Source organism: Gopherus flavomarginatus, chromosome 3 (assembly GCF_025201925.1).
Source record: "Gopherus flavomarginatus isolate rGopFla2 chromosome 3, rGopFla2.mat.asm, whole genome shotgun sequence".
In the NCBI taxonomy this organism is placed as follows: domain Eukaryota; kingdom Metazoa; phylum Chordata; order Testudines; family Testudinidae; genus Gopherus; species Gopherus flavomarginatus.
In genome coordinates, this window is record NC_066619.1 from 1,592,371 (window position 1) to 1,610,490 (window position 18,120).

The window sequence follows — 18,120 nt, forward strand, 5'->3', positions numbered from 1 at the left end:
ATCGGGGAGATGTGAGGGGGCTGTCCTGGGGCAGGTGGGGGGGCCTGTTATCGGGGAGATGTGGGGGGGCTGTCCTGGGTTAGGTGGGAGGCGCTTGTTACCGGGGAGATGTGGGGGACCCTGTCCCGGGGCAGGCAGGGGGGCCCTGTTACCGGGGAAATGTGGGGGGGGCTGTCCTGGGGTAGGTGGGAGGCGCTTGTTACCGGGGAGATGTGGGGGACCCTGTCCTGGGGCAGGCGCGGGGGGGCTGTCACTAGGAAGCCATGGGGGGCTCTGTTAGGGAATTCTCTCTGGGGAGGGGCCATGGGGGGAGAGGTGGGGCCCTGTACTTCGGAGGCTGCCCGCTGGCTGCAGCACCTACTCGCCTCCCAGCAGTTTGAACAGCCCCCGCCCAGCATTACAGGGCTGTTCTCCACGGTCGGGAGGGTCCCCGTCCCCCTGGGGCCCTGCAGGGGTGGATGTGTGAGCCCAGTTCTCGAGTCGCACTCCCAGCCTGGCCTTGCCCTGCTGGCACCTGCTAACACGTGCCCGTTGGCCTGTGCTGGAGCTCGTGCGTCCCTGCGCCCGGCCCAGGCTCACGCTGTCTGTCCCCTGCAGACTGGCAGGTTTCCCAGCATCTGCAGCAGGCGTCCCGAGCACACGAGGCAGAGAGCAGCCGCCTCTCCCAGCAAGTCAGCACCAAGGGCGCGACCCTGGCGCAGATGGCGAGGGAGCTGGAGCAGGTCAGGCGGGAGCTGGGGCAGGCCAGGAAGGAGCTGGAGCTGGTGAGGCAGGAGCTGGAGCAGGCTAGGGAAGAGCTGGGGCAGGCCAGGCGGGACCTGGAGCAGGCCGGGAAGGAGCTGGAGCTGGTGAGGCAGGAGCTGGGGCAGGCCAGGCAGGAGCTGGAGCAGATGCGGCTGGAGAAAAGCAGCACCCAGGATCAGCTGCGACAGCGGGAGGCTGAGTTAAAGGAAACGAAGGAGGAGCTGGTGAGGGTACAGGAGGAGAAGAGAGAAATCAAAGAGAAGCTGAAGAAAATGGAGAGCACCCTGTCCAGCATCTGCCCCTGCAAGCAGACAGGTACTGCCTTTCCACCTGGGGTGGCAGTCTTTGCTGTGCCCCACCGCCCAGCAGGGACAGCTGAGCCCTGGGAGGGAGAGGGGGACACCCAGAGCCAGGGCTGAGCTAAAACAAGCGGCTCTGGTCATTCAGGAGGGGCAACTCTTCCCCTAGCTGCGCTGGCCCCCAGGTCTGCATGGTGCAGGGGAGTGTGTGTGTGTGTGTGTGTGTGTGTGTTGTGGGGGGCAGTTCTGGAGACAAGACAGGAAACCCAGGGTGGCGGGGCACTGGCCGGTTCCATGGAATAAGAGTTGGGACATGAACTCGCTGTCCTGGGCCAGTTCCAACTGGCTCCCCTAAATCCCCCTGCAGTTTCAGCTGTTAAAGATGCTGCATCCCACCCCAGAGGTGGCTGCATTTCAGGGGTGCATGAAGCAAGGCCTACATGTGGCTGGTCTAACGGTTTATGTGTAGAACCAAGCTAGGGCCTTGGAGAAAAGGTGCTGGCTAAATACAAACTATGAACATGATCATTAGTCAGCCGAGATCCCACGATTCAGTCTGGCGAAGAGCTAACACCTGGACTAAATGAATTCGGAGTGGGAGTGCTGCTTCTCCACCGCTGAGCTCCGCTTGCACCCCCTGCTCTCCCTGCCCCCCGCCCCGATCTGCTGGTGCTCCTCAGACCTGACCTGCAGCCCCACGATCCAGGCCAGGCCTCGCTTCAGGCCTCTCTCCCACGTGTTCAGAACATGGGGACCAGCGCACAACGGACCTCTTTGCCTTTGGGATTTTTTGCAGCAAACGTTCACACACAGGGCAGGCTGAGTCACATTTTGTGCCCGCAATGCTCTCGGTGCTTCGCCCACCCCAGGCAAACAAACTAACCCAGGCCTTAAAAAATGAGATCAGCTTCCCTGAAGGTGGCACTGCCCCTGCCAGTCCTGCCCCGGCTCCCTGGCAGGCGAGCTGGGCGACTCTCCAGCCACGGCCCTGCACCCTCACCAAGGGCAGAATCCCAGCCCCGAGGATAACGCGCCATTGCAGACAGCCTGGGGCCTCCCACACGGGCAGAGCAGGACACGGGGAGGAGGCGGCTGCCAGGTGACAAGGGCAGCGAGTCGCTGTCTGCTCACACTGAACAAGGAGCTCTGTCAGAATGAGGGAAACGGCTCAGTCTGTCTGCGCATTACTGTCCTGCCTGCTGCCTGCCCCCCTCCGGCCAGAGCTATAACGGAGCAGTGCCCACGTCCTCCCGGTGGCTGAACCCCTGGGGCAGGGGAGAGCGAAAGGCCAGTGAGACGGGGCTCATTTACCCCACCAGTGAAATGCTCCCCACAGAGCTGCAGCGGAGTCGGCTGGGGCTGACGGTCGCGGTACTGGAGGGTTCACACCTTTGGAAGGGCGAATCAGGGGCTGCAGGACACATTGGGAACGCTGGGGGCTCCCCTGAACCCCATGAAAAGTTACACTTGGATCTGAGCCCTGGACTCAGCTCCCAGCCTGCCCCAAACCGTTGAGAACTCCCCCTTTACACACACACACCACAGCTCGGAGCCTTCTGGGGCAGCCATGAGTCTGGGGGAGTGGGAGCCCCTGGAGAGGGACCAGGCCTTCTTTGTACAGCCCAGGGCATGAACTCGTTAGCTGCACTCAGGGCCAGGACAGTGTCTGAGCTTCTCACCCTGTCTTCCCTCCAGACTGCTGCCCAGCAGACTGGGTGTTGTACAGAGGAAAGTGCTTGTTCGTCTCGAAGGAGAAGACGAATTGGGAAGAAAGCAGAAAAGAGTGTGAACGGAAATCTGCTCAGCTTCTCATTGCCAAATCCTGGGACACGGAGACAACGCCGGTACGGTACATGCACGGCCGGTGTGACGGCAGCTGGAACACTGCGTAAAGAGGGGGTCCCCATACTGGGTGAGGGGGGTCGGGGGTGTTGGCAAACAGGCGGGGGCTCAGAGCAGAGCAACGGCAATGATCCAGGGGCTGGAGGAGCGTGGCCAGCTTACCTCCCCCGCTGAGCAGCGCCCCCACACTGCCCCTGTCTGACAGATTTGAAGAACTCCCCTTCCTGCTCCCTCTAACAGTGCTTGCCATCTGTACCGCGTTCCTTGCCTTGGCTCTCCTGATTTTGTCCCTTGGTGCTCGCACTATTCCCCTGTGTACTCCCCTGGTGCCGTGCCCCACCCTCCAGTCCCTGTATTCATCCCTATGGGGTTTGTAGAGAGCTAAAAATCTCCTTGTGCAGCCACGTTGGCCTCCTGCGGCTTCTCTTCTCTCTCCTCTGCGTGGGAATGGCCCCTAGTATTACAGCTTTTGGGAACTGCCAACCCCCTTCAACTCCTCTTCCTTCCACGGGTCCCTACTGTTTCTCTGAGTCTGTAGAAATCCCCCTTTCTGAAGCCCAGTGTCCTAGTTTTGCTGGTTTCGTATTCTCCTTTCCTTAGGATCTTGAATTCCATCAGATCATGGTCACTTCCTCCCAAGCTCCCGCCCACCTTCACCTTCACAACTGATTCATCCCTGTTGGTCAACACCAGATCCAAAATGGACGACCCCCTGTCACGGAGTCCCCGGGCGATGCTCTGGAACTGCTCCCCACCAAGCCAGGCAGGACTTTGGGGAGCCTCCTCTCCCTTGGAGCAGACTTGTTCAGGGCAAGAAGCTCACACGGCTTCACCTCCTGGGTCTGACCTTGGAGCATTCAGCATCCTCTGCCCCTCCGTGCGCTTCCCACAGCGAGTCCACCCAGGCGGGGTCCTGGGGAAGCCACAGGGTCCTGCCCCCCCACTTTGCAGTCAGACGTGACTCTCAGCCAACCAGTAACACAGAGGTTTATTAGATGACAGGAACAGGGTCTTAAACAGAGCTTGTAGATACAGTGAACCGGACCCCTCGTCTGCACTTCACTCCTCGTCCCCAGCCAGCTCCAGACTGAACCCCGCCAGCCCCTCCTCCCAGTGGTGAGCTGGAGCCAGTTCCCACCGGTTCGTGGGAACCGGTTGTTAAATATAGAAACCCTTTTAGAACCGGTTGTAAAGGGCTTTTAAATTTAAGGAAAGCTCCAGCAGCTCCCTGCCCTGCCCTGCCCCCGGCCCCAGCTCACCTGGCTCCACCTCTGCCTCTGCCTCCTCCTCTGAAGGCTCCCTCCCCGGGCTTCCTGCCAATCAGCTGATAGCGCGGGAAGGCTGGCAGGGCTGAGAAGGAAGCAGCAGCTTCCTGCAGGTGAGCTGGGGCGAGGGGGCATGAGGAGGGCTTGAAGCACCGCGCATCTCCGACCCCGGCCACGACCCCGACCCCGGTCGGGCGGCGCGGCTCCGGGCTGGCCCCCGGCTCCGATCCTGACTCCGGCTGGGCGGCGCAGCTCCAGGCCGGACCCCGGCCCCGACTCCAGCCGGCCTGGTGGCACAGCTCCAGGCAGGGGGGTGTTCGATAGAGAGCAGGGGGTGGATTAGGGTCGGGAGTCTGAGCAGTCAGAAGGCAGGGAACAGGGAAATTGAATGGGGGCAAGGGTCCTGGGGGGGCAATCAGGAAGGACCAGAGGTTGGATGGGGCGGTGGGAGGCAGTCAGGGGCAGGGGTTCCAGAGGCAGTAGGGACAGAGAAGGGGTGGTTGGATGGGGCAGGGGGTCTTAGAAGGCCATCAGGAATAAGAAGAGGGGTTGGATGTGGTGGCAGGGGGCAGTTAGGGGACAGGGAAGGGGGGTGGATGGGGCAGGGGTCCTGGGAGTGGTGTATCAAGGAACGTGGGAGGTTGGATGGGGCACGAGTCCCGGGGGGCGGGGAAGGGGACGACCCCTTCATGGGGTGAAGAGGAGGGAACTGGTTGTTAATATTTTGGGAGCTCATCACTGCCTCCTTGTGATGCAGTAGGGACTGTCTGTGTGGGGAGTGGGAGAGCAGGGGAGGACTTTAGGAGATGGACGATGCCAGAGCCTGTAACCTGAGCTAGGTAAGGGAGGGGAAAGGTCAACACCTTTGCCCGGGAAGGGGACAAAGGAAGGGAGCGGCAGGAGGGAAGCAGTTTGAGTTTGGGCTTGGGGCTGTGTGGGCGGAATTCAGGGGATCCTAGCTAGGATCCAAGCACCCTGAAAGCCCAGAAGGACTCGGTGGAGGGGTCCTGACTGTGCCTGCAAGCTCTGCTGTAACCTGTGTTCCTGTTGTCCAATAAACCTTCTGTTTTACTGGCTGGCTGAGAGTCACTGTGGGTCCCAGGAAGAGGGGTGCAGCGCCGGACTCCCCCACACTCCGTGACAACTGGTGGCAGTGGTGGGATATACTGCACCCCGTGGACGGCGCTTCCTGCAGTAAGTGACTGGGGAGCAGTAAAACGAAGGGGTGGTTAACCCCTGGGAGTGTGTGCCCAGTGAGAAGGACTTTGCAGTAACAGGGTCCCCCGGGGGATTGCAGCGAGCGGTCCCAGGGGCGGAGGAGTCTGCAGCTCGACCCTGGCAGAGAGGTGGTGACCTCAAGAAGGGTTGGTGCACTAGGGGTCCCCCTGGAAACCGTGGGGAGCGGCGAGCACCCCGGCCTGTGAGTGGCCAGCAGGAAGATGTATGCCAAGCGGCGCAAGTGTGACCTGGTGGAGCTGTGCAAGCAGAGGGGGCTGCACCCGGGGAGACGCACCAAGGACCAGCTGATTGCCCGGCTGGAGGAGGGAGACCGCATGAATGAACGGAGCCCTGTCTCTGAGGGAAGCAGCCGGGCAGATGCAGCGCAGGCACCAGTGTCTGTCCCCGCTGGGAGTGGTCAGCCGGCGGACGAGGGCTTCCCGAGACCCCCCCCCTTCCTAGGCGTAGAGGAAGGGCGGGGAGGAGCCCAGTGTATACCGAGGGCACCGTGACACCCCCGGCCAGCAGGGGATCTGCCCGGCGAAGCCCACCCCCCAGCAGGGGATCCTCCCGGCAACGCTCGGCATCCGTGGAGCGGATGCGGCTGGAATATGAAAGGGAGCTGAGACGGGAGGAGCTCGAGTTAAAGAGGCGAGAGCTGGAGGAGAAGGCGAAACAGCGTAAATATGAGGAGAACCAGCGCCAGCGTGAGTGGGAGGAGAAGGAGAAACAGCGTAAACATGAGCTGGACCTGGCCCGGCTGAGGAGCAGTGAGGCTCCGGCTGCGGTGAGTGAGGGGGGACCCAAGCCCACAAAGAGCTTTGATAAGCATTTGCTGCCCCGGCGTAAGGAGGGGGAGGACATAGATACCTTCCTGACGGCCTTTGAGAATGCCTGCGAGCTGCACAGGGTTGACCCTGCAGACAGGATCGCAGTTCTCACCCCCTTACTGGACTCCACAGCCGTGGAGGTGTACAGCCGACTGAAAGGGGCGGAGGCAGGGGACTACGAACTGTTCAAACAGGCCCTGCTCCGCGAGTTTGGGCTGACTCCTGAGATGTACCGGAAAAAGTTCCGGAGCCAGCGTAAAACCCGTGAGGTCACATACCTACAACTGGTCAACCGGGCGCAGGGGTATGCCCGCAAGTGGACAGCTGGGGCCCAAACTAAAGAGGACCTGCTTGACCTATTCATACTGGAGCACCTGTACGAGCAGTGCCCGTCCGACCTGAGGCTGTGGTTGATGGACCAGAAGCCGGAGAACCCGCAGCATGCAGGCCAGCTGGCCGACCAATTTGTGGACAGTCGGGCAGGGGATGGCAGGGAGGAGTCTCGAAGGAGCAGGCCTGCCTCAACGCAGAGAGAGAGTCAACATGGGACCTCCCAAAGGGGGCCTATGGAGAACCCCCCCAAAAGGGGAACATCCAGCGGCAGGTCCCTCCAACCCACTCAAGGGGACCCACGAGATATGGGCTGCTATCGCTGTGGCCAACGAGGTCACATACGGGCCCAGTGCCCCAAGCTCAGGGACAGACCAAGCAGACCCAACCCGCAGAGGGTGGACTGGGTAAAAACCCAATCGGAGGAGGGGCTACATTCCCAGGAAAGGGGGGTTGGCAACATACCACCTATGGATGCTCCCGGTTCCGGGTTTTTGGTTTACCGGGTGGGTGCGGGGCTGCCCCTCCGGAAAGAGTGCATTGTTTCCCTGGAAGTGGATGGGAGGAAGGTCACTGGGTACTGGGACACGGGCGCAGAGGTGACGCTGGCCCGGCCCGAGGTGGTGGCCTCAGATCGGATGGTGCCCGACACCTACCTGACCCTGATGGGCGTGGGCGGGACCCCATTCAAGGTACCCGTGGCAAGGGTACACCTGAAATGGGGGGCCAAGGAGGGCCCCAAAGATGTGGGGGTACACCAATATTTGCCCACTGACGTGTTAATGGGAGGGGACCTTGAGGACTGGCCTAGTAACACCCAGAGTGCCCTGGTCGTGACTCGTAGTCAGAGTCGGCAAATGGCACTACACCCCGAAAACGGGGAAGGTGCTCGACCTAAGGTGCAGGACCCTAACTCAGGGAGCGGGGAACGCCCAGGGGCACGGTGCAGAGAGGCTGCGGCCTCAGACCCAGCCAGCAAGAGAGAGCCGGTCCCCATTCCTGTCCCAGCTGCTGAGTTCCAGGCCGAGTTGCAGAAAGATCCCTCCTTGAGGAAGCACAGGGACCGGGCTGACCTTAGTGCGGTACAGACCATGAGGAGAGGTTGCAAGGAGAGGTTCCTGTGGGAGAAGGGGTTCCTGTACCGAGAATGGGCTCCCCCAGGGGAAGTAGAGTCATGGGGGATCAGGAGGCAGCTGGTGGTTCCCCAGAAGTTTCGTCACAAGCTGCTGTACCTGGCCCATGACATCCCTCTCGCAGGGCACCAGGGAATCCGGCGCACCAGGCAGAGGCTGCTACAGAACTTTTACTGGCCTGGGGTCTTTACCCATGTCCGACAGTACTGCCAATCCTGTGACCCCTGCCAGAGGGTGGGGAAGGCCCGGGACAAGGGGAAAGCGGCTTTGAGGCCTTTACCCATCATAGAAGAACCTTTCCAGAAGGTGGCCATGGACATAGTGGGACCTCTCAGCAAGATGACCCGGTCAGGGAAGAAATACATCCAGGTGGTGGTGGATTTTGCCACTCGCTACCCCGAGGCGGTGGCCTTGTCCTCTATCGAAGCAGACACAGTGGCCGATGCGCTGCTGACAATTTTCAGCCGGGTGGGGTTCCCCAAGGAGGTCTTAACGAATCAGGGGTCCAACTTCATGTCGGCCCTGCTCCGGTCCTTATGGCAGAAATGTGGGGTCCAGCACAACTGGGCCTCAGCGTATCACCCCCAGTCCAACGGGCTGGTAGAAAGGTTCAACGGGACGCTGAAGATGATGCTAAAAACATTTATGAACCAGCACCCGCAGGACTGGGACAAGTACTTACCTCACCTGCTGTTTGCGTACAGGGAGGTACCCCAGGAATCTACCGGGTTTTCACCTTTCGAACTGTTGTATGGAAGGCGGGTGAGGGGGCCCCTAGACCTGATGAGGGACGAATGGGAGGGGAAGGCCTCTCCCGAGGGAGAGTCAGTGGTGGAGTATGTCCTGACCTTCCGGGAAAGACTGGCCGAGCTCATGGGCCTGGCCAGGGAGAATCTGGCCCGAGCCCAGAGGAGGCAGAAGGTCTGGTATGACCGCACAGCACGAGCCCGTGCCTTCGCCACCGGGGATCAGGTGATGGTTCTTATCCCCGTGAGGAGAAACAAACTCCAGGCCGCCTGGGAAGGGCCCTTCAAGGTTATCAAGCAACTGAATGAGGTAAACTATGTGGTGGAGCTGTCAAACCGGGCACATCACCGTCGGGTGTACCATGTGAACATGATGAAACCATACTATGACAGGGGGAATGTGGTGTTGGCCGTGTGTGGACATTGGGAGGGGCAGGGAGATGACCCCTTAGTGGATCTATTCCCTGGGACAAAAGCTGGTTCCCCCCTGGAGGCGATTCCCCTCTCGGATCAACTGACCCCGGGCCAGCACGCTGAGATCAGAGGGGTGCTGCATCTGTACCGACAGCTGTTTTCCAACCAGCCTGGACGCACTAATTTGACTGTCCACCGGGTGGAGACGGGGTCACACCCCCCTATAAGATGCTCCCCTTTTCGGGTCACTGGTAAAACTGCCCAGGATCTTGAAAGAGAGGTCAGGGACATGCTGGCTTTGGGGGTGATCCAGCCGTCTTCCAGCCCTTGGGCCTCGCCAGTAGTGCTGGTTCCCAAGAAGGATGGGTCAATCCGGTTCTGTGTGGACTATCGAAAGCTCAATGCCATCACCGTATCTGATGCCTACCCTATGCCCAGGCCTGACGAGCTCCTAGACAAGCTGGGAGGTGCACGGTACCTCACCACTATGGATCTTACCAAAGGCTACTGGCAAGTGCCGCTGGACGCAGATGCCAGGCTGAAATCGGCCTTTATCACCCCTCTGGGGCTCTATGAGTTTTTGACCCTGCCCTTCGGCCTCAAGGGAGCGCCGGCCACCTTCCAGCGCCTGGTGGATCAGCTACTGAGGGGGATGGAGAGTTTTGCCGTGGCGTATATTGACGACATCTGTGTCTTCAGCCAGACCTGGGAGGACCACGTGTCCCAGGTTAAAGAAGTCCTGGACCGACTCCGAAAGGCTGGGCTAACAGTAAAGGCTGAGAAGTGCAAGGTGGGGATGGCTGAAGTATCTTACCTGGGCCATCGGGTGGGGAGCGGCTGCCTGAAGCCGGAACCAGCCAAGGTGGAGGTGATCAGAGACTGGCCTGCTCCCCAAACCAAAAAGCAGGTCCAGGCCTTTATTGGGATGGCGGGGTACTATCGAAGGTTCGTGCCCCACTTCAGTGCCATAGCCGGCCCCATCACTGAACTGTGCAAAAAGGGGAAGCCAGACAAGGTGATCTGGACTGAGCAGTGCCAGGAGGCTTTCCGGGCGCTGAAGGAGGCTCTGGTTAGCGACCCAGTTCTGGCAAACCCAGATTTTGACAAACCCTTTATGGTGTTCACCGATGCCTCAGACACGGGACTGGGGGCGGTGTTAATGCAGGAGGATGAAAAGGGGGAGAGACACCCTATCGTGTACCTGAGTAAGAAGCTGCTACCCCGGGAACAATGCTACGCGGCCATCGAGAAGGAATGCCTGGCCATGGTGTGGGCCCTTAAGAAGCTAGAGCCATATCTCTTTGGGCGACACTTCACCGTGTACACCGACCACTCTCCCCTGACCTGGCTGCACCAGATGAAAGGAGCCAACGCCAAGCTCCTGAGGTGGAGCCTGCTCCTGCAGGACTATGACATGGACGTGGTCCATGTGAAGGGAAGTGCCAACCTGACAGCGGATGCGTTGTCCCGGAGAGGGGACCCTGAACTTCCCCAGGTCACTGGGCAGAGTGACCCCGCTCAGTTCAGTCTCGAAGGGGGGAGAGATGTGATGCAGTAGGGACTGTCTGTGTGGGGAGTGGGAGAGCAGGGGAGGACTTTAGGAGATGGACGATGCCAGAGCCTGTAACCTGAGCTAGGTAAGGGAGGGGAAAGGTCAACACCTTTGCCCGGGAAGGGGACAAAGGAAGGGAGTGGCAGGAGGGAAGCAGTTTGAGTTTGGGCTTGGGGCTGTGTGGGCGGAATTCAGGGGATCCTAGCTAGGATCCAAGCACCCTGAAAGCCCAGAAGGACTCGGTGGAGGGGTCCTGACTGTGCCTGCAAGCTCTGCTGTAACCTGTGTTCCTGTTGTCCAATAAACCTTCTGTTTTACTGGCTGGCTGAGAGTCACTGTGGGTCCCAGGAAGAGGGGTGCAGCGCCGGACTCCCCCACACTCCGTGACACTCCTCCTCTGCTGAGTTCCTTTCCCGGGCCAGGAGGTCACCTGATCTCTTTGTTCTCCCACACCTTTAGCATCCCCTTGCAGGGGGGCAGGGCCCCAGCCATTAGTTGCCAGGAGACAGAGTGCCGGCCATTTATGCACACTGGCCCTTTGCTCGGCAACAATCTCAGCCCCTAAAGACTTAAGAAATGCATAGGGGAAACTGAGGCACCCACACAGTATTCAGAGGAAGTATTAAGCACAGTACCCCTTCGTCACACCCCCTAGCTGTTTGCTCAGCTCTTTCTGGATCAGAAAGCTGTCCCCTGCACATGCTAAGAACTTGCAGGATGTGTTCTGCGTTGCTGTAATAGTCTTTGAACAGATACCAGGGAAGTTAAAATCCCCCATTCATACTAGCTCATGTGTGTTAGCTAATCCTGTTACCTGCTTGTAGAATGACTCATCCATTTCCTCTTCCTGATGTGGTGTCTCTAACAGACGACCCCCATCCATAACTTCCCTGCTGTTCTTTTCCCTTGTGATCCGCACCCGGGGACTCTCCGTAGTTTTGCTGCGCACATCGCCTCACCACAAGTGTGCCCGTTCCTGACGTATAGCAAACACCTCCTCCTTTGTCCCCATACCTGTCCTTCGGGAACAAGCTGTAGCCCTCAGTGCTGGTACTCCAGTCATGGGAGCTGTCCCACTAAGTCGCTGTAATGCCAATTAAGTCATCATTTTCTTCATATACCATGACCTCTAGTCAGGACCAGATGAACTCTCCTGTGGGCCCACGGCTACTAGATTTGATGGGGCCTCTGTATGCAAGTCATTTTCCTGGGAGGGAGTTTGGTGCAGGAAGGGGCCGGGGCAGGGGATTGGGGTGCGGGGTCTTGGAGAGAGTTTGGGTGCAGGAGGGGGATTCTGACCTGGGGCAGGGGGTTGGGGTACAGGAGGGGGATGCAGGGTCTTGGAGGGAGTTTTGGTGCAGGAGGGGGATTCTGACCTGGGGCAGGGGGTTGGGGTACAGGAGGGGGGTGCAGGGTCTTGGAGGGAGTTTGGGTGCAGGAGGGGGATTCTGACCTGGGGCAGGGGGTTGGGGTACAGGAGGGGGGTGCAGGGTCTTGGAGGGAGTTTGGGTGCAGGAGGGGGATTCTGACCTGGGGCAGGGGGTTGGGGTACAGGAGGGGGTGCAGGGTCTTGGAGGGAGTTTGGGTGCAGGAGGGGGATGCTGACCTGGGGCAGGGGGTTGGGGTGCAGGAGGGGGTGCAGGGTCTTGGAGGGAGTTTGGGTGCAGGAAGGGGATTCTGATGTGGGGCAGGGGGTTGGGTGCAGGAGGGGGTGCAGGGTCTTGGAGGGAGTTTGGGTGCAGGAGGGGGATTCTGATGTGGGGCAGGAGGTTGGGGTGCAGGAGGGGGTGTGAGGTTCAGGCTCCGGCCGGGAGGCACTTACCCCAGGCGGCTCCCAGCTGGCGGTGCGGCAGGGCTCAGGCAGGCTACCCTTATTTCTGCGCTGCTCCTGGCGGTGGCGCTGCCTTCAGAACTGGGCAGCTGCAGAGCGGTGGCTGCTGGCTGGAAGCCCAGCTGCGAAGGCAGAGCTGCCACCAGCAGCAGTGCAGCAGGAAGGATGGCCTGGGATGGTATTGCCACCCTTACTTCTGTGCTGCTGCGTGCAGAGCTGGGCCATCAGTCAGCAGCTGCCACTCTCCGGCCGCCCAGCTCTGAATAGAGCTGTGCAGAAGTAAGGGTGGCAACACCGTGACTCCCCTAAAATAACCTTGTGACCCTTCCCGCAACTCCCTTTTTGGTCAGGACCCCTAGTGTGAGAAACTCTGGTCTTCCCTGTGAAATCTGTATAGCGTAGGGTAAAAGCTCACAAAACACCAGATCTCACGACCCGTGGCACATTTTTCATGGCCCCGTGAATCTGGTAGGGCCTGCAGTGGGTTGATGACTCAACCTCTGAAAAGTAAGTATATAAGGGGGCCTTTTTGTTTGGACTAATTCCATCTCTGTCTCCTTTCTGCATCTTTTCCCATCTCATTTGTTGTCCTAGGGGTATCATGACATCCTAGGAACCATCACTCACTTCTCACGGCTGAGCTCCCACTTCGGGGAAACTCGTGGGCCCAGTTATCCTAGCAGGTCCCGGCAGAGAAAGTACCCAGGGCCTCTCATTTCTGGTGGGCTGGGGTGAGTGGGATCCAGTACAATGGATAACCAATAGCAGGGTGCGCTGGGAGGATGCTGTTAGCTGCCACACACCTGGCTAGCTGGGTAACCCCACTTCTGGAGTAATGTGATGGTGCTCATGGGAACATCCTTTTCTCCACCAGCTAGTCCTTTCCCTGCAGTGCTGTACTTCTTCTCAGCTGTCACTTGAATGCAGGGGTGCCATTACGTAACTCTTTTCTTCCTAGAATTTTCTGAAACATACTGGTATGCAGTATTGGATTGGACTCAGGAGAGACTGGTATGCAGGATCACAGTGGAAGTGGGTTGATGGCTCTCCCTTTGAAAAGTAAGTACAATATTTATTTCTTCAGATAGATGCTCCATTTGCTAACCACTGGCACCATCCAAAAGAAACAGGCACGTTAGTAACTGTAGCTAAAGCCTCTGACTAAAGTGTGCTGGAAGGGTTAGTGGCTTCCCCGTAATGGAACCAACCAGCCTGCAGTTCCTCATGTGGACGCTTTGCTAGAGGGGAATATTTAGAGCAACTCCGTGTGCTCAAAAGCTGCCAAATAACGAGTTTAAAGCCGTTTCAAGTCCTCTGAGTAAATTCTTTACCCGTAGTGCCCAAGAGTAAGTGAGGTGATTTCTTGGGAGGCCAAGTGGAAAACCACAGAGCAAATGAGTGTCAAACACAGATCCAGATGTCAGGACCGTACTGAGCGGTGCTGCCAGGGACATGAAGAGGAGACATTTCTTAATGGTCTCTGACCCAATGCTTGGAATCTGGGTAACAAACCAGAGGAACTGGAAATTCTCACCGATGAGAAGAATTCGGTATAATTGTCATCACCGAGGCGCAGTGGGATGAGTCACAGGACGGGGATGTTATACTCACTGGTTGCAGCCTCCTTAGGAAGGTTTGGGGGGCACTCTGCATCGCAGGCAGCATCACCTGTTCTAGAGGTACTGCTAACTCACAAGGGCAGGATCATGCCTATGGCTGAACGTGCTAACAAAGCCCAGCGGGTGTACTGGTGGGTCTGTTACAGACCCCAAACCAAACCAGAGAACAGAATGGGATACTCACTAACCACTTATCTGTGACATGGGAAGAAAAACTGTGTTATGGGGGACTTCAGTCTGGGAGAAGTGCAGGAGGTCTCCTGCAGCCACTAGTAAAACCTCATTTAAGTTTCTAAACATTAGTGATAATATTGTAACACAACTTGGGGTGTTTAATAGGCAGCAGGTTTAATACAAACGAAAGGAAGTATTTTTTTGCAAACAACACTCAGCCATCCCGTGGAACTCTTTGCCAGAGGATGTTGTGAAGGCCAAGACTATAACAGAGTTCAAAAGGGAACTAGATAAGTTCATGGAGAATGGGTCCATCAATGGCTGTTAGCCAGGAAGGACAGGAATGGTGTCCCTAGCCTCTGTCACCAGAAGCTGGGAATAGGTGACAGGAGATGGGTCACTTGATGATTCTCTGTTCTGTTCATTCCCTCTGGGGCACTGGCACTGGCTGCTGTCGGCAGATAGGATACTGGGCTGGATGGACCTTTGGTCTCACCCAGTGTGGCCATTCTGATGTTCTTACCCCCAGCACGAGGTAGCTATTTTGGTCTCATTCTGATGGATACAGCTGAATTCATCACTAGACTGGAAGCTGATGGTTGTCTAGAGACCAGTGATCATGACCTGAGCACATTCAGTGTGGGCACACAGAGGACACGCCCAACCAGTAATTTATTCATAGAGCAGAAGGGACCATGATGCTCATCTAGCCTGACATCCATCACACACAGTCCAGAGCACTGCTACCCGAAGATGCACTAAAACATATCTTCTAGAAAGCAATCTGACCTCAATTTAGAATCATAGAATATCAGGGTTATAAGGCGGGGACCTCAGGAGGTATCTAGTCCAAGCCCCTGCTGAAAGCAGGACCAACCCTAACTAAATCATCCCAGTCAGGGCTTTGTCAGGCCTGACCTTAAAAACCTCTAAGGAAGGAGATTCCACCACCTCCCTAGGGAACCCATTCCAGTGCTTCACCACCCTCCTAGGGAAATAGCATTTCCTAATATCCAACCTAAACCTCCCCCATTGCAACTTGAGACCATTGCTCCTTGTTCTGTCATCTGCCACCGCTGAGAACAGCCGAGCTCCATCCTCTTTGGACCCCCCTTCAGGTAGTTGAAAGCAGCTATCAAATCCCCCCTCACTCTTCTTTTCGGCAGACTAAACAAGCCCAGTTCCCTGGCACATGTCTGAGGAAGTGGGTATTCACCCACGAAAGCTCATGCTCCAGTACGTCTGTTAGTCTAGAAGATGCAACAGGACTCTTGCTTTTTTCAGTTCCCTCAGCCTCTCCTCATAAGTCATGTGTTCCAGCCCCCTAATTATTCTTGTTGCCCTCCGCTGGACTCATTCCAATTTTCCCACATCCTTCTTGTAGTGTGGTTCCCAAAACTGGTCACAGTACTCCAGATGAGGCCTCACCAATGCTGAATAGAGGGGAACGATCACATCCCTCAATCTGCTGGCAATGCCCCTACTTATACAGCCCAAAATGCCATTAGCCTTCTTGGCAACAAGGGCACTCTGGCGACTCAGATCCTGTTTCTTGTCCACTGTAACTCCTAGGTCCTTTTCTGCAGAGCTGCTTCCTAGCCATTCGGTCCCTAGTCTGTAGCAGTGCATGGGATTCTTCCGTCCTAAGTGCAGGACTCTGCACTTGTCCTTGTTGAACCTCATCAGATTTCTTTTGGCCCAATCCTCTAATTTGTCTAGGTCCTTCTGTATCCTATCCCTACCCTCCAGCATATCTACCACTCCTCCCAGTTTAGTGTCATCTACAGACTTTTTGAGGGTGCAGTCCACACCATCCTCCAGATCATTAATGAAGATATTTAACAAAACCGGCCCCAGGGCCGACCCTTGGGGCACCCTGCTTGAAACTGGCTGCCAACTACATAAGAAGCCATTGATCACTACCCATTGAATAACACGTCCACTGCTTTCCCCTCATCCACAGACCCAGTTATGCCCTCATAGAAGGCAATTAGGTTAGTCAGGCATGACTTGCCCTTGGTGAATCCATGCTGACTGTTCCTGATCACTTTCCTCTCCTCTAACTGCTTCAGAATTGATTCCGTGAGGGCCTGCTCTATGATTTTTTCCAGGGACTGAGGTGAGGCTGACTGACCTGTAGTCCCCTGGATCCTCCTTCTTCCCTTTTTTAAAGATGGGCACTACATTAGCCTTTTTCCAGTCATCTGGGACCTCCCCTGATGGCCCGGAGTTTTCCAAGATAATGGCCAATGGCTCTGCAATCACATCCCACAACTCCTTTAGCACCCTCGAATGCAGCGCATCTGGCCCCATGGATTTCTGCTCATCCAGCTTTTCTAAATAGTCCTGAATATCTGTGGGGGTGTGATCAAAATTTTTCCATTCTGTGATGGAGTAGGGACTGTCGGTGTGGGGGATGGGAGAGCTGGGGATGTCTTTAGGTGAGGGACAGGATCTTTAAGCCTGTAACCTGAGCCAGATAGAGGGGAGGAGGTTAGCACCCTGGCCGGGGAAACTGGACAAAAGGAATCGGCCGGCGGGAGGAGGGGCAGTTCAGTTTGGGTTTGGGGCTGTGGGGCGGACTTCAGGATATCCTAAGCTGGGATCCAAGCACCCTGAAAGCCCAGAAGGACTCGATGGAGGTGTCCTGACTGTGCCTGTAAGCTCTGCTGTAACCTGTGTTCCTGTTGTCCAATAAACCTTCTGTTTTACTGGCTGGCTAAGAGTCACTGTGGGTTCCAGGAAGAGGGGTGCAGGGCCGGACTCCCCCACACTCCATGACAACTGCGTCCGCTATCAGGTTGGCACTTCCCTTCCCATGGACCACGTCCATGTCATAGTCCTGCAGGAGCAGGCTCCACCTCAGGAGCTTGGCGTTGGCTACTTTCATCTGATGCAGCCAGGTCAGGGGAGAGTGGTCGGTGTACACGGTGAAGTGTCGCCCAAAGAGATATGGCTCCAGTTTCCTAAGGGCCCACACCATGGCCAGGCATTCCTTCTCGATGGCCGTGTAGTTTTGCTTCCGGGGTAGCAGCTTCTTACTTAGGTACACGATGGGGTGTCTCTCCCCCTTTTCATCCTCCTGCATTAACACCACCCCCAGTCCCGTGTCTGAGGCGTCAGTGAACACCATAAAGGGTTTGTCAAAATCTGGGTTTGCCAGAACTGGGCCACTAACTAGAGCCTCCTTCAGCGCCCGGAGAGCATCCTGGCACTGCTCAGTCCAGATCACCTTGTCTGGCTTCCCCTTCTTGCACAGCTCAGTGATGGGGCCGGCTATGGCGCTAAAATGGGGCACAAATCTTCGATAGTACCCCGCCATCCCAATAAAGGCCTGGACCTGCTTTTTGGTTTGGGGAGTGGGCCAGTCTCTGATCACCTCCACCTTGGCTGGTTCCAGTTTTAGGCAGCCGCTTCCCACCCGATGGCCCAGGTAAGATACTTCAGCCATCCCCATCTTGCTCTTATCAGCCTTTACAGTTAACCCAGCCTCCCGGAGTCGGTTCAGCACTTGTTTAACCTGGGACACGTGGTCCTCCCAGGTCTGGCTGAAGACGCAGATGTCGTCAATATACGCCACGGCAAAACTCTCCATCCCCCGCAGTAGCTGATCCACCAGGCACTGGAAGGTGGCCGGTGCTCCCTTGAGGCCGAAGGGCAGGGTCAGAAACTCGTAGAGCCCCAGAGGGGTGATAAAGGCTGATTTCAGCCTGGCATCTGCATCCAGCGGCACTTGCCAGTAGCCCTTTGTAAGATCCATAGTGGTGAGGTACCGAGCACCTCCCAGCTTGTCTAGGAGCTCGTCAGGCCTGGGCATGGGGTAGGCATCAGATACGGTGATGGCACTGAGCTTTCGATAGTCCACACAGAACCGGATTGACCCATCCTTCTTGGGGACCAGCACCACTGGTGAGGCCTAAGGGCTGGAAGACGGCTGGATCACTCCCAAAGCCAGCATGTCCCTGACCTCTCTTTCTAGGTCTTGGGCAGTTTTCACAGTGACCCGAAAAGGGGAGCATCTTATAGGGGGATGTGACCTGGTTTCCACCCGGTGGACTGTTAAATTAGTGCGTCCAGGCTGGTTGGAAAACAGCTGTCAGTATTGATGCAGCACCCCCCTGAT

At 57.2% G+C, this 18,120-nt stretch overlaps 2 protein-coding genes across 2 annotated transcripts in view; both read left to right on the plus strand.

Annotated features, from left to right (window-relative positions):
* The window catches only part of CD72 (CD72 molecule), a 111,365-nt gene that overhangs the window by 80,456 nt on the left and 12,789 nt on the right, over window positions 1–18,120 (plus strand). Inside the window, exons 4-6 of the mRNA XM_050943651.1 lie at window positions 598–1,059; window positions 2,739–2,887; window positions 13,163–13,263. Coding sequence (XP_050799608.1) covers window positions 598–1,059; window positions 2,739–2,887; window positions 13,163–13,263 — 712 coding nt within the window. The remainder of the gene's footprint in view (window positions 1–597; window positions 1,060–2,738; window positions 2,888–13,162; window positions 13,264–18,120) is intronic.
* Window positions 1–18,120, plus strand: part of LOC127046504 (uncharacterized) — a 257,859-nt gene that overhangs the window by 40,935 nt on the left and 198,804 nt on the right. The gene's annotated exons all lie outside the window — the stretch shown is intronic.